Source organism: Platalea leucorodia (assembly GCF_965183815.1).
Source record: "Platalea leucorodia genome assembly, chromosome: 5".
Lineage (NCBI taxonomy): Eukaryota > Metazoa > Chordata > Aves > Pelecaniformes > Threskiornithidae > Platalea > Platalea leucorodia.
The window spans coordinates 27,704,993-27,730,849 of NC_138827.1; the positions used below are offsets into that span (position 1 = coordinate 27,704,993).

Here is a 25,857-nt window from a genome sequence, read left to right on the forward strand (position 1 = left end):
ATGCCACACATCTTCACAGTTCCCAGTGTAGCCAGAAGGGGCTGCAAAATGCTAAGCAGGTTTGAATAACATCATCAGGATTTCCTGGTAGAAATAAGCTCCAGCTTCTGCACACTGATGCAATATCTGGAAAGCATCACAGCTCCTACGCACACACCATACAGCTGACCAACTCGTGAACGGTGTCCTGAGGCACCAAGAAGCGTTCAATTGCCCGTGTCTGCCACCCTGGCTGCATACAGCAGCTCAGCGACCTCCCAGACGCGCTGAATTCCCTGTGCTTCAGCTGTACGGTTGATCTGCAGATGCTCAGCAGATGTCTTCTGGCCATCTAGCAACCCAGAGTGACTCCTGCATCTGATCTGCTGTGCATTCAGCAGCACTGGACAAATGGCCAAAATCTGACAATTCCACCAGAAAAGAGGATGTATCCAAGGAAACCTGGGACACAAATGCAGCCCCTTCCGAGACAGGATTGAAGAAATATCTGCAGCCACACACAGCACAAGTGAATGTGCCTAAATCCAAACCAGAGCTATAGAAGTGATTCAGACCCCAGCTTCCCAGCGTACTCAGACCAGGTACTTCTGTCTGTGAATATCAAAACATTTGTTTCTGTGCTCAAAAACAGATGTCACATCCAAAATATGAGCATCTTTGTTTGTTTTTCTAAATGTTGATGGGAATAAATACACTACTTAAAAACCTCATGGATATACACAAAACTTACACAGCTTTAACACTAGTGTTTCTTTGGACAAGTTTAACCTGCACTCCTCATCCTCAGAAAGCAAATTTTGAAGATTTTATTTTTCCTCTCCAGTAACATAGGTATTTTATGAAAAATGCCCAATGTTGCCTAAACATCACAAGTGAAATATACCAATCCATATAAAGCATATTCTAAAACTTATTTTGTTAAAAACTTTTTCAAAAGTTTTGAAAAAAAAAATTAACAATAGACCATTTTCATAGTAATTCAGATTTACCAATTTGCCAATTAAAACAGCAAACGAGCAAATTCTTGGCCCGTCATGGTGGACAGGCTTCCAATAATCTCTTTGCTCCAGCAATGGCAAATGTGTTTTGAAAAAGATTTTATCCTAACTTATGCTAATTTCATGCTAACTGCTAAGATTTTATTCAGCTGAAACACTCTCTCCAGCTTATTTGTTACTAGTTGCAACAGAATTTTTGCAACAAATTGCCACGTCAGTTGCCCCTGCACACATATTGTTATCCTCTGGAAAATGAGTGTGGTTTTAAAAACCTAAAAGCAAATGCTCTTTCATTTCAGCATGGAAAGAGCTTAACATCTCAAAGGCTCTCCCTTGTACTAACTACACCAGCTAAATCAGAATTGTTCTGCACATAACTCTATTTTAGGTCACCAAGTGAACTACAAACAGCTGCTCAGAACTAGATTTGTCTCCGCAAAAATCTCCCTGATCAACTAGTACAGTTGTAAAAAGGCTGTAGGTTGTACCACAACCTCAGTACTGCTGTGCCGTTAGTTGGATGCAACGTGTGTATAAAACATAATTTTTACTTGCCTGTTCAAGCTTGTGTGGCTTTGACCGGTAACAATTTAGGGCTGGGTGTCCGTGCTCCCTAAACCGGAATACATTCTCCTGCAGAAATAATTGCAGCTAAAAGAATGCGTGTTACTTACGTCTGTATTCAGCTCCAAGTCTCAACATCAGCCGGATGGGGAACACTTTAGCCCAGGGAGTCTCCCATTTCTGAATGAGGATGCCAAACAAGTACGGTGGGGTTGGGAGCACCAGGTCTTGCAGGGACTGATAAGTAGCTGCAACGTACAAGAACCCTCCATGTTCTTTGCTTCCAAGGAAGCTCTGGCTGAAAAAGGAGTGTCCCAGGTTGCCAACAACGTTACCTATGAACAAAAATGCTCATTACTTCACTAGATTGAGAGCTATATCAAGAATTTAAAGAGTTTTTCAGAGGGGAAAAAAAAAAATCAATATTAAACTCTCTCTGCTTCCTGAAGCACTAATATCTATTAATCACACAAAAAACAATGATTTGCTGCACACAGGGGCTCAGGTTACCTCCTGTGCAAAAGTGTGTAATTTGTTACGGAATAACTGCTGTAGACTAGAGCCACCAAAGCCATGGTATCTCTGGTTCATCCACCTTTGGTGACACATGTACTCAGTGACTATCACTAGTAGGAAGTCAGTTTTGTAGGAACACGCACACATACCTTCATTTCTGTACCTGACTGACTAAGCCATGCCTGGAAGTGTTACCAGGACAGCACATACAACCACAGACCTACCACCTCTCCTGGGGAAGCAGGGAGGGAGACTAGCCTCAATCATTTCTGTGATCTGCCTGTTTCAGGTAGTGGAGGCAGTGTAACGGAGGGGATGATGCATCCCAGGGATAGCCAGGGAAGAGGAAGGATAGCTCAGGCCAGTATTGCCGCTAAGGAAGTGGTACCTGCAACCTTCCCCTAGCACTACAAAAGCACCCAAAGAAAGCCTGTTTTCAGTGTCTTCCAGATATTCAAGGGGTTTCCACTGCAGAAGCTGCTGTTGACTGAACTAAACTTTTAGACCCAGCTGCAATTAAAGGAGAGATGTGCACCTGGTCAAACGATTAATGCCCACTGATTGTCCTTCCATTTAGGCAAACCACTGGGGTGCCTGCCCAGACACATACTGGAGATCTGGGTCTTTTTAAGAATTACACAAAAGAGTGTTTATTTAATTAGTGTACTTAACATAAAATGCAACTGAGAGAGACACAGGGGAGAAACATCACTAATTTTTACTCACATTTTTATTCTTTGATGCTCTTAATTTGCAAAAATGTTTACAGTGGAATGGCTGAATGAATCTGAATGTTGATTAGATTGTTATAGCATCCAATGCAGCATTTAGCATTGAAGCAAAGAACCATGGTGTGATCCCTTTTATCAAATGACAACAACAGCATGCAAATAATGTACAGAACAGCTGATCACAATTCTCCATAGGAAGATGTGAATATTAGTAGCGCTGATTTGCTCTCAAAGAAAATCACAAGTAATTTCAGGCAGCACGGTGTGGTTGAACACACCACTCACGAGGAATCGCATGGGTTTGAGCCACTCACACAGGCCTCCTGGGCTTCTGCAGTAATCCAGCCTTTCCCACCTGCAGACAGAGAGACTGCTAAGTAGCAGTTTCTGCTCTCTCTCTACCGCCTCATAATGGAGTGTTTGTATTTGAATTCAAGGCAGTGATGTGCATGTATCATCTCCAACATGCACATCAACTGCACAGTGACTGGAGGGTTTCTCCCTTTTACACCAGGAGACACAAACACACAAATGCTAGGTTTTAAGTAAGTAAAAACATGAGTCACAGATGTGCAACTTTGACATCCTCAGTAATACAAGTATGATCTTCAAGTTAAGCCTTCTCTATTTTTATGCTGCAAAACAGCCTAAAAATCATACACAAGCATTTACAAACACAAGAAAAATAAATACAGTAGGTACAGTTTTGGCCAGCAAAGGAAAGGTTAACCAATGAGTCCTTTCAAGTCTGTCCTTTATACTGAACACCTATGAAAGTCCCAAGTCATAGCAACTCTCCATGAAGCCAGTGCCAGCATGAGAATAACACAGCTACTCCTGCCCTCCCTCCGGAGATGTGGCCATGCTACTTTGCATCCCTCCAGACCACCGTGGCACAATCACCACCAAGTATTGCTTCCTTCACATGACCTTGGGAACCTCCAGCTTTAAATATAGCTACTGGCAGGTCTGTAAACAAAAGGCTCGATTTATACTCCAACTAAGAAATAAGTTCAAGGGTTTCCTTGCTATTCAAATTTGTGGGCACCTCAGTGGAATTTTTTTTTTTCTGTACCCACAAGGTGCCGCACAAACTAAGCTCTCACGTTCTCTGCTAAAAGGCGACAGGCTTCAACAGCCCAAGCACCCCAGGGCAGGGTGCAGCTCGTTTGTAGCTTGCCACTATCCTGTGAAGCTGATTTGTAATTTTACGGATACACACAAGCCAGAGCTGACACCACCAACCCAGATCCAATTCCAGAACTCTTACAGTGACTACAATTTCTGTAATGCTCAGCTGAGCATACTTGATGAAAAGTAGCTACTGGTCAAACTGAAGGACTGACATGATTAATAGAGCCACATCAAATGTTGTCAGCTGCTGAAAATCATTGATCCTGCCCATGTGCAAATGCACTTCTCTGTCAGCCTGTGCTGTGACACTATTGCCTGCTCACTCAATACACTGCTAATGCACCCACTCAGGCTTCCTGCTCGTGAGTGCAAACCAATGTATCAATTGGTGTTCGTGAAAAAGATTTTCACTTATCTAAAATAGCTGCTGGCACCTTTCTATCTCAACTCCACCCGTTTGCTTTTGCAGTTCCCACCTACCCTCACTTATCTCCTCTTCTTCATTTATACTTCCTTTTTCCCTTCCCATCTGTTCTTACCCAAATAGAAGCTACAGGCCTGATGATAGTAAAATTACTTGGTGAGGTTCTCAGTTCCAACAACATGACCATAATAATCCTTTCTAACCTTAAAATATCTGAAGTGCACGAACTGCTAAACTGAATTGAGTTCTGCACCATTTTCTGAGGTATTTTCTGTGTGAAAGAGGCTAGGCAAAGGGAAGCTGTACAATACTGTATAGTTCCGAGACATGTGGTACTGCCCACTGGGATGACAAAGCAATCAGACATTTCCACTTGCGACTGATGCCAAGTGCTGCAGCGGAAGGGGACGACTACTTATTTTTTCCGTTTCAGGAGACGGAGCTTCAAGACTCACACGCTTGGGATGCCTTAACACGAATTTTTTCAGCCAGCAGAAACATGAAAAAAACCCTCAGAGTGGAATCTGCAACTCAGCTGTTCAGCACTTTGCTACCATAAGCCACAGCGTTATAAATTACTCCTTTTGACACAAGCAGCTCGCAGAGTGCAAGCTCCAATAGGTTATCACTATTAAGAGGACAAACTATTGGGATTAGGTAGTTGTGCTGCAATTCATTATGTATAAGAGCGTGCAAGAGCCTGCTATGTGGTGAGCATGGGAAGAATCAAGCAAGGGTTTTCCTACACACCTCTCTAGTGCCCTTTTTAACCAGCAAACCCAAGTCAAAAAGCCTCTTTGGGCTTTGGGCTTGTCCCGCAAACATTTCTGCACTGACCGGGGGTTGTCAGCCTTTCCTACCACGTCTTTGAAGGTGGTTCCAAGTTAAGGCCCCGCTGATAAGCTGGTATTACCAGCCTGACATGGTCAAACCCAACCCACTGCACCGTTACACATTTAAAGCATAGCACCGTGTTTCAGAAGCTTGTAGAGAAAGTGTAGCTGTCAGAAAAACCTTCAAAAAAAGCTATCCTTCTCAAAAGCATGTAATTTAATTTACAAAATATCACAACTTCCTTTCTAAAGAGGTAATCTCAGGGTGAATGGAAAGGTGCCTTGCCTTATATTAAGTTCCAGCACCTGACATCAGACAACTGACATTATTTAGCAAGTGCCTTAAGTGTGCATGATGCATCTAAAGCAGCTCTGCAGGAGGTCAGTACTTACTCTCTTTTCAATTATGCTGCGTTACCCTTGACTTTAAATCCTAAGCGGTTCTACAAAGTCCTTTAAAAAAACATGCTTTTATCCACTGATGTGACTTTCTTTTTGGTCACGATCCATGCTGTTTTGAATTCTTCACTTAGGTATCTTCCTCTGATGAACAATGTACTTCACTTATGAGTTTGGAAATCCCTTCTGGACTCAAATAAAATAGTTTATACCAGGAAAGGTAAAGAAAAAAAAGATTCCTGCATTTGTTTATTGCACTCAGTATGTGGTGAAGACAGCTAGGTGCTTTTACCAAAAACAGTGACGTTAAATTTCTACTGTATGCTTCATATCTTTTGGTTAATCCCAAGTCAAAAAGCTGGTACTAGCATCCAGTCTCAGGGAAGGCATACGTATGTGGCTTGGGGAAGTTAGCTGGCCTCATTCCACTGTCCTCAGTAACAACCAAGAACTGCCAAGTACCAAACACCATCCTGAAAACCTAAGCATCCCAGTTCTGTAGGAAGAGATGCACAGCAATATTCACCAGGGAATAATCTTGCCAGATGGATTTTCTTCAAGAGCAAATGAGCACATACTCTTTGGAAAAGCAATACAAACCCAGTCACTACCACACCAAGAGCCACAAAGAGACACAGAAGAGACAAGACCGTGAATGTAACTTGATGGCACAACACATCTGTAGCAGATGCCAATGCTGAGAAAAAACATATGAAATTCAACATTCAAAGTTCTGACCATACTCAGCATCTTTTTATTGCAACACATCAGCAAGTAATTTGGAAAGAACTTATTCATATTGGCAAGGGACACAATGCTTCACTTACTATCACTGCGAGTAGTAGTTACCAGCATCCAAAACTTCCTCAGGCTAGTCTGTGGCAGTCTTCCAACAAATCACTCTCACACCTTATATGATGTTTGATTTTGTATCCATCTTTCTACCTTACCCTTGTAGGGGTGTATTATTCACTCACAGTTAACCTGTTCTCTGTTCAGAACATCTACATGGGCTTCTTTATAGATCTACTCTGTATTAGCTACCACCTTATTTAATTAAAACCAGGCGGGTTAAAAATACACAAAACTGTGACTGGGATAGATCCACCCTCACCCAGAATATCCCCCAAACCAGGGCAATCACAAAGCGATTTCAAGCAGTTGCCAGATTTGCATTTTCACTACAAAAGTAACAGTGGCATTTATTGTATTCCACCAAAGAGTTGATGTACTAGTGCATATCTGGCAGCTCTGTATTAACACATCCAATTGCTTCAAAGTACCCATTCAGACAGACAGAAGTTCTCATTTTTCCATTCACTAGACCTCCTGCCAGGCTTATAGCCAACAGACAAGGATAATCATGGGATTACTACAACAACAGTACAACTACTACAACCACAACAGAAATCATTAGCTTTCAATTTCAAAACAAGAAAAGCAACACAGCAGGGAGCTTGATGACAGAGGGGCCAGAGGAAAAATAAACTGATGGAAACTGAACAGCAATTAATAGTTGCCTTAATTAACAACCTTACAATTTATTATATCTCACATGCATACAACCTATAGTGAAAAGTGTCATTTTTCCTTCAAAATCTCTCTATTGTTTTACAGTTATAAAGTCCTAACACCAGACCATAGCTTGAGGTTGAGGACTTCCCATAAGAAAACCAATGAAGGTTCAGGGCAGTGCTGCACCAGACTGACATCCATGCTGAAACAGGAGAGGAATCTGAAGGACAAACTGCAAAGCGCTGAGCGTACAGATTAAGTGCTCCTGCCTTCAGGTCTTGAGGCCTGGGCCCTGCTGGCGCTGCTCGCACATACTCTGCCAACGGCTGAGAGCAATACCTAGCACAGAGGACAGGACTCGACCTCAAGAAACTAGTTACCCCTTAGGAAAGCAGAAGCATCTGAGAATAGGCATGAGTACATATAAGTTTGTCCTTCTAGGCTTGAACGCAGAATTCAAACTTGAGCAAGAATGTGACTCATGAAAATAAAAATTGCTATAGATATGGGCTTTAATTAAATAAACAAAAGGGGAATGCTGTATTTTTCAGCTGAAAACAAAAACAAGAAACCCAAAATCACTCCAAAACAAAATCAACACCACCAAACATAATTCTTGTTTCCATTTCAATAAAACACACTATATGTCTTTTTATTTTATGACTGGTTTTAAGAAAACATTTACTAAAGGATATAAATAAAAAACATCCACAGAATTTATTTCTGTTTCCTGATGGCAAAATAAATTTAAACCAATGTATTATATAACGAAAAATGAAACTGTGAGGCAGGGTTTTAAATAGTCTCTAACTTCTAATGGGAATTCTCATTTACTCTAGATGTCTATCATCTAAACGCTAGGAGAGGTGCAGTACCTCTGAAATGAACAACTTGGGAAGCGTGGCTCCATCTACAACAGCATGCAAACTGCTAACCACTTCCAAGGGATTACAACCCCCAGACTGAAACCCCTGGACCATCATGCCCTGTCTCTCTGGCTGAATAACGTTTAAAACAGCCAGAGTTGCAAATATGCTAATATATACTTCTCCCTCTCAAACACGCATGACTTGGAAAGAAAAAAGGATGGATATTGAGAGAGTGCATTACAAAATGCTATGGGAATTTATAAAGGTGCTATGTTCTACAAAAACTTCAGCATGGTTTGGTGTTATGCAGCAACTCAAGATGTCTATCTACTTCTACTACATGTCTGAAATACAACACAGAGCAAATCCTACCAAAAGAACATTACACAGTGGAACTATTAAGCAGTGAAATTTGGTTTCTGATTAAGAATCGTACAATAGTAAGCAGCTCTTTGCACCAGTGCAATTGTAGGATATCGAATTACTACCACCAGAGCACTAAAAAAAGAATTCCAAATACATTATGTAGGAGTTATAAATTATGTATTTCTGTAGTGTAATTATACAGAACTTCATTGCAATATACACACCAAGCTGGATTTATATATGCAATATACATATATATACACGCACACACACACGCAATTTTTCATATCTATCTCCCTCTGAATAACATCATAATTAGAAGATAAAGCATTGCAAATGAAGTGAGGCTTGGAAAGGTATTTGTTTCCAGTGTACATGAGATCCATTATGACATGTGATAATAGTACATTCTAAACCTGGCAACCTCTCTGGACAAGCTGACCTTTGTTGTATTAAGACATTTTAGGAAACAAGATCTTTTTCATTATTTTATTAAAGTGTTGGATTCAGTCACTCCCAAGGCATTGCAAATGATATGCAGAACCCTTCGTAAATGTATTTTCAGTATATAACCTTAATGTGATCCAATTTCACCTTTGGAAAACTAGCTTTATTTTCTAATCAGTGGAACCAAATACTTGCATTTTTTCTTATGCAATAATTTTTGAATTCTAAGGTCCAACAACAACTAAAATTGGAAGCCCATTTACTTAGCAAATGTAAAATGTGTAAAAGTTTACATAATGCAGTCTTGCAATTTAGATACTAAAATTCAAAATTCAGGGATAATTTCTGCAATGCCCTACAATTCATTCCAGGCACACACATATATATATTTGTATTATTTTATAATATAAATAGTATCTCCATAATGTAGCAACAGACACACATGCTGTGGGAATCAAATTTCGGAACTACCTGGTTTGGGGATATTTAACATACTATCCACAAGGATTCTCAAAATTTTCTTTCTGGATCTTTAAAAAAGCTACCCTGACTTCAAGCTGAAAAAATAAATTATTAGAAGCAATGTCATTAGTGTACCCATGAGCCCTGCTGAGTATCCTACTATACTTACTGCTAAATGAAGTACAGTACTAATTTCAGATATGTTGGCCATACTCAAATTCTGACCCCAGCACCTAGCAGAAGCAGCCAGAGCAGACAGTCAGCAACGTCTGCTGAACACAAAGTTGTCACAGGCAGAGTCCTCCTGCTCCATTGCTGTAATAGTCTATGCATGGCCTTTATAGCCCAAACTTCTTTGTTTTGCTGGCACCCAAAGGAAGGCTGGAAGACCTTTGGAGCAGCTCCCCAGGTTACCAGCACCTCATCAATACTTTTATTTGGTGAGATGAATATAACACTGGATACTAATAACCAATAACAACTCGGCCCCCTAACAGCTTTGATCCTTACTCCCTTTTTATGCAAAAATAGCCATTTGCTAAATGACAAAAATGTGAGTATCTGACCCAGTACAATCATCTATCCAAACCATTTTTAACAGAGAGCATTCCTACCTGCTAAGGCATCCCGGTAAAGTTGCACAAAATGGTTAAAGATATCCTTAGGCAAACATTTCTCATCAGGCAAACACTGCAAGAGAATGACTATCTCTGACTGCCCCACTGCATGCATGCCTTTTGTGGTGAAACACCAGCACTTCCTGTTCACATCTGCAGAGAGGAAAACATGTATCAGAACAGAAGATCGGAATTTCATAAGATATGCCTAAATTTCACTACAGGAAGATAGCTCTTTCAAAAATCAGTTTTACAGCATGTTTGGTTGTGGTATCTGCCACACAGACAAATTAGGTTCTAAATCTGTTACCTTGCAAGCAAGCACATCCAAAACAAAAGCAGCTCAATAATTCCCAGTTTATAGCAAAGGAAGAGCCAGAGCATCACTGCTCCCAGTCAGATCTTGGGATTAACACCACAGAGCAGACTTTCAGCAGTTTCTGTATCCAAATTAAAGGACAGGATTTAAATGGGAATGAGGGAACCTGGGAAAAGGCCAGGCTGTTGGCTGTGCATATCATGGTCCTGACAGCTAAACCAGTTTCAGACAGTGGTATCTTTCTCCTAAGATGGATAGCGGGATGTCAGGTCTCATTTCATGAGACGTCACTGGGCTGTTTTGCTTCACATGAATGTTAATGATGACACATGCTCTAAGTTTCACAATTCATTTGTTGTTAATACTAAGTCATTGAAACAAAATCTTTCGTCTAATATGTGTATATATATGCATACTAATGACTTTTTTATACATATGTAAAAAAGTGTACTGTTATCCAACCAGATGCTGAAAGGTTTATAAACAACTTCTTAGTTTATTGTATGAACTTTTCACAGAACCAAAACATTTTACTGCAAAACTGTCCTTCTCAATTCCTCAAATAATGTTTTCTTATCCAGCAGAGATCAACTGAGGTACTAACACAAGAAGCCACCTGTATGCCTCCCCATTCCTTCCTCCCTCCCTCAGCACACGTACACACACAGACGCACAGTACAGAAAAGGATAGAAGAGGTGCACAGTGGAACGGAACCTGCGTATTGCTATGGGATCCTATTGGCTTTTTCCAGAACGGGATGACAGGGAAATGAGTTAAGCAACCAAAGGAAGAACAAGTGATAAAATACCTTGCCCTACCAAGTTGGACAGGAGACACTGATCTCCAAACCTGAGACTGGAGGCTCTATCAGTCTAGTTTATATTTTCTACACAAGATTATCTGTATTGATGTCTAAATCATTGGAAAAGAGCTTTTTGTAATTTAACTTAATATGGCTAAGGACAAAGTTTTCAATCCGTGCACATTTTCAGAGACTATCTCACCAAATAAAAATGCTGCTGTTCCTACAAATAATATATATAACATTTCCCCTCTCATACCCCAAGCCTTATTTAATAACAAAAACTTACAATTTACTATTTTTACCATGGACAGCAAATTAGCATTTAAAACAAATACAAGAGGGTCAGGGCCACCATCCTCCAGCTGCTGCATGACAGAGATCTGAGAAGGTCTCTCTTCTACAGCATAGTCTATGAAAGAAACAAGTAAACACACAGTGAAGTCCTTAACGTACTGGTACAGTACTCTAAATTATAGTCAGATAACCCCGATTCTGATGCTTTTTGCTTTTTTGACCTTTAAAAAAAAACTTATTTAAGTATTGCTGGCTTGATTGATTGTTTCCTAGGCTGGTATTTTCAAACATCAATAGCATTTATGTGCATAACCCCTGTACATCCATTAGAAAAGTGCAGCTTGTTTCATAAATCAACTTTTTTTCAGTATCAACTGGAGGAGAAAATGGAAATCAAATTGAGAAATGTGTCATGGTGTCAACTGAAATCCCAAATGACAAAGAAGTTAACGATTGTTATTTATATCACAGTAAAGCACAAGAGCATCAGTCCTGGACTATGAACACCAACACATGCTCTATCCCTATGTCACAAAGCTTACACTTTATGTGCACTAGCTACTAGGAGGATAACAAAGAAGGGTACACTATATAAACCAACATTTCTTAGAAATCATAGAAGGTCTAAATCCAGTGTAAAACGAATCCCAACATGAAACTTCAAAGACGTCTGTAGTGTCCCTCCATTATTAGACCCAGATGACTAGCAAATTAGAAATCTTCATCCATGTGATTATAATCTACTCTGCATTTAAGCTTTAACAAAAAATAGCTACACTGATGAAAACAGATTTTGAAAGAAATGTATTACCTTTCCAGCTAAAATTATCTAGAAAGAAAGGTAATTTTGCTTTCTAATGTGAAAAATGCTTTTGGAATCTTTTTAAATAGAATTAGAATATCAGAAGTAAAATGCTGCAAAGAAAATCCAGTATGTGACAGCATATGAAACAACATCAACTTAGCATACAAAATATGATTTATGTGAGGTAATCTATGTAAAAGCTGAAAAGTATACTGTAGTTTCACTCTTTTTTTGTGGAGGAGACTGAATAATCAGGCACCCATATGAACAGCTAACACAGGATGGAACGGATTTGTTTTGAAATTAAATGCTGCTCGCATTTTGGTTTTGAGACTATCCTGCAATAAAAGGTTACTTCCAGCTTAACATTAGAAATGCACTGTATCAGCAAAATATTTAATAGGAATAAAGAAATCAAAGATGAAAAAATAAGTTAATCCCAGGAATGTAGTAAAGGATGTCATGAATCTGACTGTGGAAAGCAATTGTCAGATAAACAAATATATACTTTTTTTAATCTTTTAAAAATTAGTTTTTAATTTTCTGAATCCTCCTCCATTTGGATACTCTGGAAGGGGACATCACAATTACTAAAAGCTTCACTGTGGGCCAAGATGTGCAATAGTGCTGTTGAATGCAGAGCTCGGGGATGCCTCAGACAGAGCGGATGTTCCAAGAGAATTTCAGAGAAGGGAAGCATGAATATTCATAAGGCTAATTAAAATGTATCTCTGTGTGAAACATTCCCCACAGTCCGATTAGTGAAGAAATTAGCACATATTTCTGGACTGAAGTTAATTTTCTTTTTGCTTTGTGTTTTACTTCTTACAGTAATATCATTGCAAGATGGGGTTCTTCCTGGATGCTAACAAGGATCAATGGTGCAAATGAGCATCACAACATCTAGCCATGCGTACTTACTGAGAATTTCTTCAAATATTCAGCATATTGTCAGCATCTTATTTTTAAAATAAACACAGTAACTATTAGGTTAATTGCAACTGGTAAGCATAAAAGCTGGCTGCCAAATTATACCCTCACCTCCTTTTACTCCAGTGGAGATGAGAATTGGAGGAAGACCATCTTCAGGAATTAAATTCATTGCACTGCCAACAGGACTGCCAACCTGAGTTATATTTCCCGAGAATACAGAAGCATTATCAGTCTACAAGAGGCAAACAACAAGAAAGGACAACATTACAAAAGTAATAATGATAATAATGTAAGAGCTGGCTGACAAGATTACTACACGTAGGTGAAGGAGTCTGTGCCTGCTGGAGAACCAGAAGCACCAAGTAATTTGGCTCTTTAATGACAGATAATCATGTGATGACTCCTGTATGTGAACTATTACTAAAAAGCCTGCTTAGACAGAGACTGCATCTCCCTTCTCTAGCACCACACATACCCATTTCTTTACAAAATCTAAAGGTACCTATGCCCATCTGAACTTTTTGCAAAGTCTCAATTCCACTCACATGGGGTATGGTGGATTTAGCATCGTTAGATTGTATCTGCACTTTCCTGCATACATCATTTTACGAGAAGTGTCTAACAAAGTATTTTTCTGCTTTGTGCTATGACAATCTTATTGTTTCAAAGTCCTTACTGACCATGACTCATCTTTTTTAAAACATGCATTACACAAATATCCTTCATACACAGGCTGTACTGCCAAACACTTGGAAGCCACCTAGCACACAGACTTCAAACATTGCTTAGTGCTCTGCCCCATAATACTTCAGTTCAAAATGTATGGTTGTTTCAGCACACTGCAAACATTAAAATAAGTGAGGACACTTGCTATACAGCGTACCAAGACAAGCCTCAACAGATTTCCTAGATCAGTCTTACTGAAATCACCACAGAAGGTAATATACCACTCACAACCAAAGCAAGCATGGTATTTTGAGCTGTGAACAGCGTAACGCTTCCTTACTTCTGCTGATAAAGTGTTGTTGGTCACGGGCTTTGATGGATCATGCGACACTGCTAAGGTTCCTGTGGAAGTTGTCCCAGCCACTGTCAGTTTTGCTGCATCGGCAACTTCTCCATTGGGTAATATCCCATCAGCAAACCAAACACGCCTCTGTTCTCTAGGTTGAGCCACTAGAAAGAACATTAAAAAATAGGATTTAAGATCTCACAGCAACATTGACTGGAATATTTGAGTACAGAAGAGCAAAACTGAAAAAATTAATAAATAGAGAAGTGTGGACTGGAAGGGACTTAAGACAGTGCATCTAGTGCATTTCCTATGGCAGCATCATGTATAAACACATCTGCTGAGAATAGTTTACTTGTCCTTAAAAACCTGATGTCCCTACTGAGGACAGGAATATCACAATTGGCATTAGCTAGAGTATTTGGAATGGATGGATTGCGGATATTCTTTCCAAATTCTTACTACAGGTAAATTGAAAGAAAAAAGAAGTACTCTTACCCTCTGCTCCAGGATGCTTTAAAACTCCCACAGGTACCATGACAGTGGGAGGCGGAGAGCTCAGGGCGCCCGAGGCCTGAGCCTGCTGCAAAGGAGGGATAGTAGAACAGTATTCAGCGGGATTGTTAGGGTTAGGACTCTGGCTTGAGGCACTCATCATGTTCTCCCAGGCTTGAGCTAAAGCAAACAAAGAACAAGAAATATGAGCACAGAGGAATGTATCTAACAGTCCAAAACACTGTGTTAAGTTCTCAGCTACAGTAGGTATGGACCCTGCCACCTGCCAAAGACCATCTCTCTACCTTTATTTAAAAGCCTAGGAGACTGCAATTAAGCAAGATAATGCACAGCGGGAGGAGAAACAGCACAGGTCCTGTGCAATAAAAAAATCAGTTCATATAGAAATATCTTCTGAAAATGATAACAATACACTTTGACCTGAATGATGCTTAGTTCCTCATGCTTCATTTTGTTTCCTATTCAAAGACTTAACTGAAAACACTCAATTCTTTTATATGTATGTATATTTATCACACTATGGACCGATGGACATTCCTATGACAGATGTTTTATAACCTACAGGACACTTGAGCAGATTTATCTTTTGTATATGAGAAAAAGCACCTTGCATTTCTTTATATCCAGGGCAGATCGGTACAGATCAACAACTTGTATTCTTAACTATAAAAAAACCTCTTATGCTATTAATTCCGAAGGCATGACTTGAGCCCATTCAATTGCCCAAACAGTAACACATAAAACTTCTTTGTCAACAACATCCATCACATTGAAATCTCTCCTCTAGCTAGTGAAACAGACTGTATCTCCACAGTACTACTTCTTTTTCATCCGTAAGGAAGGCTTGTAGCTATGCAAGGTACCAGAAAATTCATATGTGTGCTTGCACCTTCAACCATATTAGTATGTTACAAATAAATGCATTCCTCTAGTCAGGCATAAATACCATGCCACCTAAGCTCTCAGAGCAGCTATAAAGCCTGAATAAATCATGTACATCTTTGGGTTCCTTTGGCTATGAATTGTCAGAAAACCAAGGTGAAAATAACAAGACCAAAAAAACCCAAACAGAACACAACAGAACATAAACCCTCCTGCTTCCTCCCATCAACCTGCAAAACCAATAGAGTGAAATGCCTGCCAATGGAAGAGCTACTGAGGTTTCCATTTGAGGGGATTAACTAAATGCAAGTATTTTTTTAACAGCAATTCCGTGTTCATTTAGAGTATAGGTCCTGAAAGAAGGAAGTGTTAAAAACTCACAGAGAAAAGTTACATCTCTAGGATCCCTTTATTAGAAAAGTCATAGCATGGTAAAAGAAAATTTTTAAAGCCTTCTCTAAATCAAGCAACGTGCCAACTCAGCATATCTACCAATTTAAAATATAGTAAAAATAGCACTGGAAACCTATTAAACACATAGCCTGGCCATGGAAAAGTGCCAGAAAACATACAACCCTCCCCTCACACCCCAGTAAAACACAAACCAGATACTGAGCAATCAAATGAAATAACTACATTTCAAGTGCGATTTCTACCCCTGGTTCCAAGACTGTGCAAAGATTAATGCTTAACCTGCTGCAACCAAATGAAATAACTACTTTTCAAGTGCGATTCCTACCCCCAGTTCCAAGACTGTGCAAAGATTAATTCTTAACCTGCTGCACTGAGTGGAAAAAAACAAAAACCTGTACCGACAAAGAAACTGCAAGGATCAGGAGGGATGAGATAGGATCAGGCTACAGGTTAACTACCCAGTAACCAAAAGCATCATCACAAAGCACTGCAGCAAGAATAGAAACAGAGAGGTAGCCTGGGGCAAGTGCACCTAAGTATGCAGGCAGCACTCTCCCTATAATAAACCAAGCAGTGGTGTCACTGTTCGCTGCCATTAATGTGTATCTATCCTGGCAACAGGACAGAAAGGTTTTTAAAAGGAAATCATTATAATATGATCAATTTTATTATGCCTTTTTACAAGAACACTTCTGGTTTCAACTGAAATATTTTCAGATTCCTCCCTTCCCCCAGATGAAAACAAATCCTACTCACCACCAAAAGGAGCCAGCTGTCTTTTGCCAGGTGTATGTTTAATTCCTTGTTCTTGTACACCTTGAAATGTGCTAATTTCTCCATCTCAAAATGTAACATTTTAGCACCCTTTCAACGTCGTCATCAGGACTCAGTTTTAATTTCTAGATATTACAACCTACAATTTCCTGTCACCTTACACATTTGGCCTACAGTAAAGAATTATTAATAATTAAAACTACCACTGCACACTGATTAATCTTTAATCTTTTTGAAACAGAAAAAAATTATTCCTATTTAATAACAGAAACTGTCTACCAAGTACTCAGTTACTTTCAACCGAACCTGCATAATGCTGAACTTCTTTGGAGAAAAAATAAAGCTATGAGCTTCTAAGTTTAGTTAGATGCTCAACAAATTAACAGATTTTCTGAAAACAAGAGCCCAAATAATCTACTATATAGTAACATGTAAAGATACCATCAAAATTACCTTGTCTGAACACTGACATAAAAGAGAATTTTCCTAACTAATTCTTTGTTAAAACTACAGCAGCAATCTTTTATCAAAGTCTCGAAAGTTTAACTAAACATTTGCAGCAATGGAGATTCCGTGATAACTGTTCAATAATTATCAGGATATTTAGTTATCCTAACGGTTAAGAGTTTGCATTTAGAACCTCAATTTGTCTGACTTCTCATTCTACCCACTACATGTTAGAATGCGCCTGTCAGACCTTCCTCTACAATTGAGTAACTTGTCATCAAGTTTCAGTTATCCATATATATATTTATACCCTGAGATCAAGTCACCTATTCGCCTTTCCAGTAATATACCAAAGACAGAGCGCCTGGAATTTCTCATGATGAGACAGGTTTTCTCATGATTTAAGCACTCACATGGATCCTCTCTCAACCTAATCCAATTTTTCTACCTTCTCAACTCAAGACATATAAACTGAACATCAAATCTTTCAGCAATAGCTGTCTCAATGTCATGGAAATAAGTCAATTGGACAGCATAATCACCCAAAGGTAACTGCCAGCTCAGGAAGTTCTTGACATTTTCAGAAGCCTCAAGATACAGTGGGAAGAATACTCTGTGTTTGCCCATATTTATACCACATATCTACAGTGTTAATACTATAAAGGACAAAATACAAAACAGAGTCCATGGTGCTCTGGTCAAAACCAAACAGAGTCTTTCCTTACACCAAGCAGAAGTAATATAACTTCTTGTTTGTTCTACTTGTTAACTTCATAACTCCTCGTGACCTCTCTCATATGTCCCACGTTCATGTCAGGCTTTTAACCACAGCACCACCCTGGGTTTGACAGGCTGTCCAATAATGTGCCCAAAGCAATAATCCAAACTCATTTGTCCACATCTGTGGATAGGTTTTTAGACAAGACCTCCTACTCTAGCACCGAGGAGTTAAGGAGGAAGAGTTGGATTAATTTGTGGATAAATACTACTTTCCCAGTTTCTTATAGTGCATAATCTAGAAGAGGCACGATTGCATGACCCCTCTCTTTGGCATCCCATACAAAAATGTAACAGGTTATCCACTCAGGCATCAAAGGACAGAGAGTAGGCTCCTGAATTAAAAACAAAAAACCAAAAAAACACCAAAAATCACAGTTTCTGCAATCCTGGTATAGCACTCACAAATGAAAGCTTCCAAACTCATTGCAACCTTACCAGTTTTTGCCTTCTGTTAACCATATTTACTTTAGGAACCCCCACGCTCCACAGGGATTCCATGCTGATCTCTCAAGGGCCTTTGCTATTTTAGCATACTTACCCATACAAATTAAGTATTTTCTTTTTTTTTTTTTTTTCTTTAAATATCATCACTACTGCTCAACATAAAGCCAGCGAAGCCCTGCATCTCAGATTCTCTTTCCACTTACCATTCATTAGCACTGAATGGCAGATTACACACACTCTAGCTTCCTTTCGATCCATGTACAGCAACTTGCACTTCAGGCTACAGCATGCCGCACAAAAAACCTGGAACCAAAGGGGAAATGACTTAAGTGTTGTTCAAAAATATGTGATGAACTGATGAATTCAGACGAGAATATCTGTAAAGCTCTAGACATGCAAAATAAGGAGGTAAATTATCAGTATTTTCCCATTAAAGCCACAGTGACTAATACCTGCCCAGGGTGCCTTTCCTACTAATCCCGATGAAGCAGTATTTTGTGGAACACATAAACGCATGTTGTCCTGATACTACACAGCGGTGTTTTTAAAATATGTTTGGCATAAATGACAATGGGTTAATAAATTCCTACCGCTTTACAATCTCTCACAGAATTAACAATTTGGGAACTAATTTCAGTCTTAGAAAAAGCATGAGTACTTTCTAGAATCAACCATGTATAAATGCACAAGTTTTCTCTACATAAGAGATTGCTGTGGAAAAGATTAATTCAAACAAGTCATTTTTATTTGCAGCAGGGCAATTCATCTATATTAGCAACTCTAGCTTTTTAATCTCTTCATATATAACAAGCTATTCCTCACTTGGGACTTCAGTGGATGTATCAAAATGTTTTAAGTGTTCAACATATAAAATGACATTTTAAAAAGCCAACTGACATCGGTACTGCAAGAAAATCTTGCTCCATTTATATATTAAAAAAAACCAAACTCGTATTTACTTGATTACAAACACTACAGCATCACAACACTAGAGAGAAATTAGGAACTGCATTTTATACACACTGGCTGCTAAGAGGGGACCCGGTACAAAATCCCAGGGAGGGACAACCTGCTGCAGAGATGCAGTTGCATTGCTAGCACTTCTCACCTGAACCAGCTCTAACAATTCCCCAGTCCTGGGCAGGAAACAGTGTTGAGGCTTCCTCCAGACAAGCAAAACCATAAAACATGAGCATGGCTTGTGCATCAAAACAAACACTTGCATGCAGATATGATCCTACAATAGCAATTGCAATCTCAAAATCCTGCAGAACAGACAAATCAGGGTGCCCTAATGATTTCTTATTTGTTTTAAAGAATAATATTTTCTTTGTTTAAAAAAAACAGTATTTCCTCAGGGTTATTATTCAGGTGACATGTGAAGATACTGATGAATATCCATTTCATGCAGATAGGTAATGTCACCCTCAGGAAATCCAGGAACAGCAACAGCTACCTAACAAATTAGTTCAGATATCAAGAGAGAATTTCAAATTTTAATTATAGTTGGATATTATATCTACAATTCACTACGTGTTATTATATTCTGTAATGTTTTCTTAATTCAAAAAATTATTCCATCATCACTTCAACAGCAGTATTTCTGTAATATAGACAAGAAACTACATAGGATTCTCATATATAAATATTTGTAAGCATAACTAAATTCCAACCAAGTTAAAGATAACATCAAATTACGACCACTTTGCAGCCTGTTACCTTTGCAGTCTTTTAGTGGCAAGTGTTTAAAATAAGCACATATAAAATAAGCCACAAGAGCTGAAAATCAAATGTGAAGAAAGAAGAGCTCACCCTGTCTCATTTCAACCAGTTTTAATGTTTCCTAATTATGTCAACTTAAACATTTCAGAAACAAAATATAACTGTGCATACACTAGCATTTTCATGCAAAAATATAAACAACCCTTCCGCATACGTGAAAACCTTTAAAAAAAAAAAAAACAAATGTACTTTAAAAATCTGATTTCTCCATTTACACCTTCACCCAATTTACAAGCATTCTAGGGAATATTAATAACATCACAGCATATTTTAGAGACATTTGACATAATTTCAGTTCTGTGTGAGAAACTTCCAGTCAGAAGTTCAGTATTGAACATGAAAAAATCAATGTCTTCAACCATAAATGAAGGACCAACATAAATTAATACCTAATTTAGGACCCTTTATCAAATAACACATTGTGCAGTCAGGAAAGCTCCCAAGTGCAACTATCTAAATATTAAAAGAGAAAATAGAACCAATGACAGAACATCTGTACCTCCTCTCTTAGCCTGCATCAGCATTCTAACAGTAGTAATGCAGAGGAAGAACACAATCCAGCACAACTGACAATTCAGTCTTGTTATTAACAATCACCAAGTCATTATCTCAGTATATCATGCTATAAAAAAATAACATAGCAGTGTCAAAGCAAGTTTTTATGTTACTAGGGTTTTCAGGTTCACTGGGAGTTGTTAAAGCATTAGTTGCTAGGGGGTTTGGTGATTTTTTTATATTCTAGTGGAAAAATATAGTTTTGGTTGTCAGTAAAAAGATGGCATACAAATTTTCTGGTTTTCCTATCAAGGATGACTGTTTCATCTAACAATAGAAAATACATAAGGTAAAATTTATGAATGTGTTCGCACACAGTCTTCAGGTTCTTAATTTTAATTCAAAATTTATTGTAAGTGTGTTACTTTCTACCACTCCCCTGAGGTTCACATCTTCCATTAATTTTGCAATTATTATCCTGAAATTAAAAACCGAGACAGACTTCCCAGGTGCCACTCAACTATTTTTAAATGCAATTTTCATTCCCAACTGAAACAGATACATTCATTGCTACTACAATGATTTGTCATGATGCTAATAAAACTTAAAAAGAAATTGTTGCGCTAAAGCTTGTGTTCAAAAATATTTAGTCCCATGACTTCCCCTAGAAACAATCAATTGCAAGAGCTGAAGACACTACCTCCCCAATTCTTTGAGTGAGATTCATACATTTAGCAGAAACAGTGGAAGCGTCACTGTGATTCAGTAGTTACCTACATCACAGGCACATGGTCAACATGACCTGCTTTGGGGAGGGTTATCTTAACCAGAAAGCAAGAGCAGAGAGCTGAGAATAGCTATATCTCAAGCCACTACAGCTAGATTCATCAGAGCTGTCAAAGCCTTTGGTCTCTTTCCTCCCAGAACTGTTACAGGAACTAAGTGTTGTAAAGCAATTTGCAGTAAGTGCTAAGTACTATTTGACCTATATTGATTCTTAGCATTTATTAATAAGTGCTCTTTTTTAGATAAAAAAAACATAAGAAGGCATGAAATACCAGAATTTTCTGCCACATCTTTTGACTGCATGTGTGCAAATTTGGCCCAGACAACATTAGCTAACAAAAGCTTCTAGAAACAAGCCATTCTGAGGATTATTCTAACACTCTGAGAATATTAAATACTAATATGGATGTATTTTTCACATCTGAGAAACCAGTTTGTCTACAGAGCAGAGGGACCTTCTATTTTATCCATTCCCTGCATATCATCCAGAACAATGCTGGTTGTTCTTCTCAAGGCTTGTCTTCAGTAGTCAGAAAAAAAAAAGAAACAGAAAAAAAAGCACACTACATCTTTTGGTCTTTGTCTGTGCATGTTTTATCCATTTTGTTTACCAATATTTTCATTTTCTGCTTCTCATTTGTGCAATTCAGGGCTTCAGTCATTACAGGAAAGTAATTAAATCCAAGCAAGGAACTTGTTTAAAACACAAAAATAAGAAAAAAACATTACTGTAAATGAAAATTGTAGTCATATTTGTTAAAACTCATAAAACACAAAAGAATTGCCTAAAGAACTGGCAATATAAGTTAATATATCAAAGCTGAAATGATGGGCATTCCTTTAATTTATATGCCTTATAGATTCTCCTTAACTGCAATGAGAAAAAGATTGAGCCCTTTGATACTGACCGAAAGGTACACAAAAGGTAGGCATGTACCTCACATGATGCTTATCGATCTCCTGTGGTTACTAGCTCCACATCAGGACTTCCACTGCAACCAGCCTGCAAGAGGATGGGCAGAAGCAAGCAACTGGAAGTCCTGGACCAGTGCACAATGAATGTCTGCTTAGCTTTTAAAGTGTCCTGGGAAAGACTTTCCAGCATGTCTCAAAATCAAATTTGAATAAAATCTACTTATCTGGTGTTGCAGTGAAGAGATTGAGTCCTATGCATTTTGGTTACTAAAGGGACAAGTGGCACACATACATAGTCCTTTACAGAGGAGCAAGCCTGGGTTTTCTGCTAGGCTGCTTCCAGAAACAGGTGGCGTAAGGATTTGAGCTTTCCAGATACATTTGCTTCTTTTAGGTCCTTTGTTCAAGTCATTCTGCTACCCTGCACTCTTGTGGTAGCTAAAGATCTTGCCCATAGCAGTCAGGAGGTCTTTCAATCAACTTCAGAAACTTTTGGATAGGGCCTAAATGAACCAAAGTACTTCTACTCTAGTTTTTAATGGGTTTTAATATTTTTCATCTTAAAAATATTCATGAATATCTACTTGACAAGAGTGTTAGTTTACTGCTTTGGAATCATCGTATTTTTTCCTACGTTCCTACTTCCCATGTGCCACTGACTTTCATTTCAGTAACAAGATATTTGGAAATGCTTTACAAGCTAATCATGTACCATAAACTTGCCACATAAGAATTGGTGTTGACCTAGATGGCACATATATAAAACTGAAAAAAAAAAAGTCAACAATAAAATATTTCGTACACAACACAAAATGATACAGAAATTATGTTTGAGTTGTCTTCATTACAAAATTTCTCACCATGTGTATATACATCAGGTGACAGATAATTTACTGTATTTTTTTTCCAGAAGCAGATGTATATTCTTTAAAATAATGTAAGCAATATAAGAAAAGTTAGTAAAGAAGACCTAAAAGAACAGAGTTGATCAGCCATCTAAACCAGCAGGAATTCCAGCAATTCAACAGCACACTTCCAATTCCCATCAATATGTTTCAGTATCTTTAATGGGATTATTGATGCAGTAATTTCTGCAAACTAGTTTCCTGTGCTCAGCCATTTTATAGCAGTTCTGCATGAATCCAATTATGTCGATTGTTGCAATCAACAAATACACTGCTTATACAGGCTAGTAATTCTTTCAGTTATAAATAACAATTAGTTATTCTCTATTAGAAGCCTAAATAGATTAGAGCTTAGAAATGCCTTTTTTTCCTTCACAAAAATCAAACATGGCTTTTTAGGAAGAGATGTCACAGGTAACTGTAGCCAGTGGCTCTGATTTGATTTTATGCAGTATCAGGAAAAAAAGGGTGCTTTGAGTTTACTCACAAAATATGAACTTACCTTCCCACAAGCTCTGCAATGATGCCTTCTTTTGGTGAATGTAAATCTGGCCTCGCATTTCATACAGTTTGGTGCTTGAGAATCTGGAACCCAAACTGGAGCCACCTCACCCAAAGTCGTAAAAGGCTTTCTGGCTGGAGCTCCAAACTGACCAGCTCTGAGATCATTATCTGGACTATCTGGGGCTACTGCAAGGCACGGACTACTAGAGACTCCAGATTCATACTCTTCCAAATGTTCCCCATTAGTATCAGTAACAGAGGCATTTAAAGATGTTTCACCAGGAAACGTGTCTGCTGTATCCCCTAATTGTGTTTTACCAAAGACATTTTTGTTTTTACTATTACCTCCACAATTTGGGGGAACAAGATCATTTTGTAAGTGGTCCGATAATGGCTTTGGAATCTGCAGTTTAAGATTCGTAGGTTGTTTAGGTCTTGCACCACCAAAAGGAACACTGATAGATTGCAGATTAGTCACTGGTTTTGGTGAAGTTTGCCCTTGCATGGATGAAACCTGACTACAAAGATTATGTAAATAATTTTTCTTTATGTGGTCACCAGTGCTGTTTAAAATAAGACCGCTCCCTTCTGTGGTCTCATTTCCTCTCTGTTCATAAACATTAGCGTAACATTCTGACTTGCTCTCCTCTATCTCCTTTTCCTCTGTTACCGAGTCTTCCTTAGAGGGTAAAGTCTTTGGAACAGGAGCAACAACTGGGTTCTGCATTCCATAGGAATCACAACCATTAGACAGAGAGCTTGCTGCTGATGTAGCCATAACATCAGAGAGACTGGACCCTTCAAGCTCATCTATACCAGTTCCTTTTAAGTCTATGCCTGCCTCCATCATCCCATCTCCTCCTTCTTTACTATTACTACATGCCTCATCAGGCTGTTTTGTCTGCAAGTGTCTTTCATTCTCTCCCAGAGTTTGCTTATTATTCATTTCATTCAACTTAGTCGGTTCCCAATTAGTCACCTCCTGAGATTCTGGGTAACACTCTACCATGCTGAGCAATTCCGTTGTGCCAAGATTTTTATCACATTCAATGACTTCACTTTCAGTGGCACTAACTTCCTCAGGGGCAAAATGTTCTGCAATACGTTCCTTGCAATTACCACTTCCAGCGACGTTAGGTTGACAAGCTTCAGTGAGTCCAGATAGCCTAGACTGTAACTGTTGGGTTGTTTCCTGTTCTACGATTAAGCTTCCATTACTTGAACCAGAAGAAGAGTTTTTAGCTTCTAGATCCGCTCTCTGAGGAATGGCTTTACTAGTAAAATTTTCAACTGATACACAATTTTCTTGCATTTTAACAGTACCATCAACCGGTCTCTGTAAGAGAGTCACTGCATTAATCCCTGCAGCTGTAGCTTCTGAAAACAGTGAATCTTTACTCATATTAAAATCATCCTTTAATCGAGAGGAGGGGCATGCAACGGTCAGGCTTTCAGATGAAGCATTAATCAAATGACTTATAGAGTCATCTTCAGTGCACAGCCGATTTACTTGCTTTTCTGTATCTGTATCTTTTTCCGTGGATCCATTTACAGTAACACTAAACTGATCACTCTGTCGGTTTTCATTATCCAGTGTAAAGCTAATAGTGTCCATTACGGACTGACTGTTGTAATTTTTACAATCCAGCAAATCGCCACTTTGTAGTGTTCTTCTGTCACAGTTATGCATGACTGCCACCACTAGTACATTTTTCTCCTCTGGCAAGCAAGCTATATTTCCACATTTCTTTTCTCCTGTTTCCACAGTGTTACGCTGATCATCCTGATTATTATTTCTTTTAATCAATTGATCGTCTGCTGCTGCCTGATCATCAATCCACATGACTGGGGTCTCTGGGCTTACGCTAAAATCCTTTCCATTAGCACAGTGATCCCCTCCTCCTGTTGGTGTAGTCACTGAATGAGACAGGGAGAAAGACTTCAATCTCTGTTGACATTCATTAGGAGTTGTAGCTTCATTCACATTGGCCACAGTTGGGTTAAATGACAGACGACGAGAAGACGGATCTAGAATCTGATTCCACTTTGCACCCAATAGTGTAGGTGAAACAGCGGCATCTGAAAAAGTGTTTAAATAAGAGAACTTACTGTCCTATTAAAGCTATTGCATTAGAATGCCCCAAATATAAATGTAGAGGTGTTCAAATA

The 25,857-nt window shown here is 38.7% G+C and overlaps 1 protein-coding gene across 1 annotated transcript in view; it reads right to left on the reverse strand.

The window, feature by feature from the left end:
• The window catches only part of ZFYVE9 (zinc finger FYVE-type containing 9), a 62,414-nt gene that overhangs the window by 13,857 nt on the left and 22,700 nt on the right, over positions 1–25,857 (reverse strand). Inside the window, exons 4-11 of the mRNA XM_082313597.1 lie at positions 23,687–25,767; positions 18,505–18,604; positions 14,543–14,719; positions 14,039–14,208; positions 13,141–13,264; positions 11,287–11,409; positions 9,873–10,028; positions 1,673–1,897 (exon numbers count right to left, since the gene is read on the reverse strand). Of these exons, the coding sequence (XP_082169723.1) occupies positions 1,673–1,897; positions 9,873–10,028; positions 11,287–11,409; positions 13,141–13,264; positions 14,039–14,208; positions 14,543–14,719; positions 18,505–18,604; positions 23,687–25,767 (3,156 nt within the window). The remainder of the gene's footprint in view (positions 1–1,672; positions 1,898–9,872; positions 10,029–11,286; positions 11,410–13,140; positions 13,265–14,038; positions 14,209–14,542; positions 14,720–18,504; positions 18,605–23,686; positions 25,768–25,857) is intronic.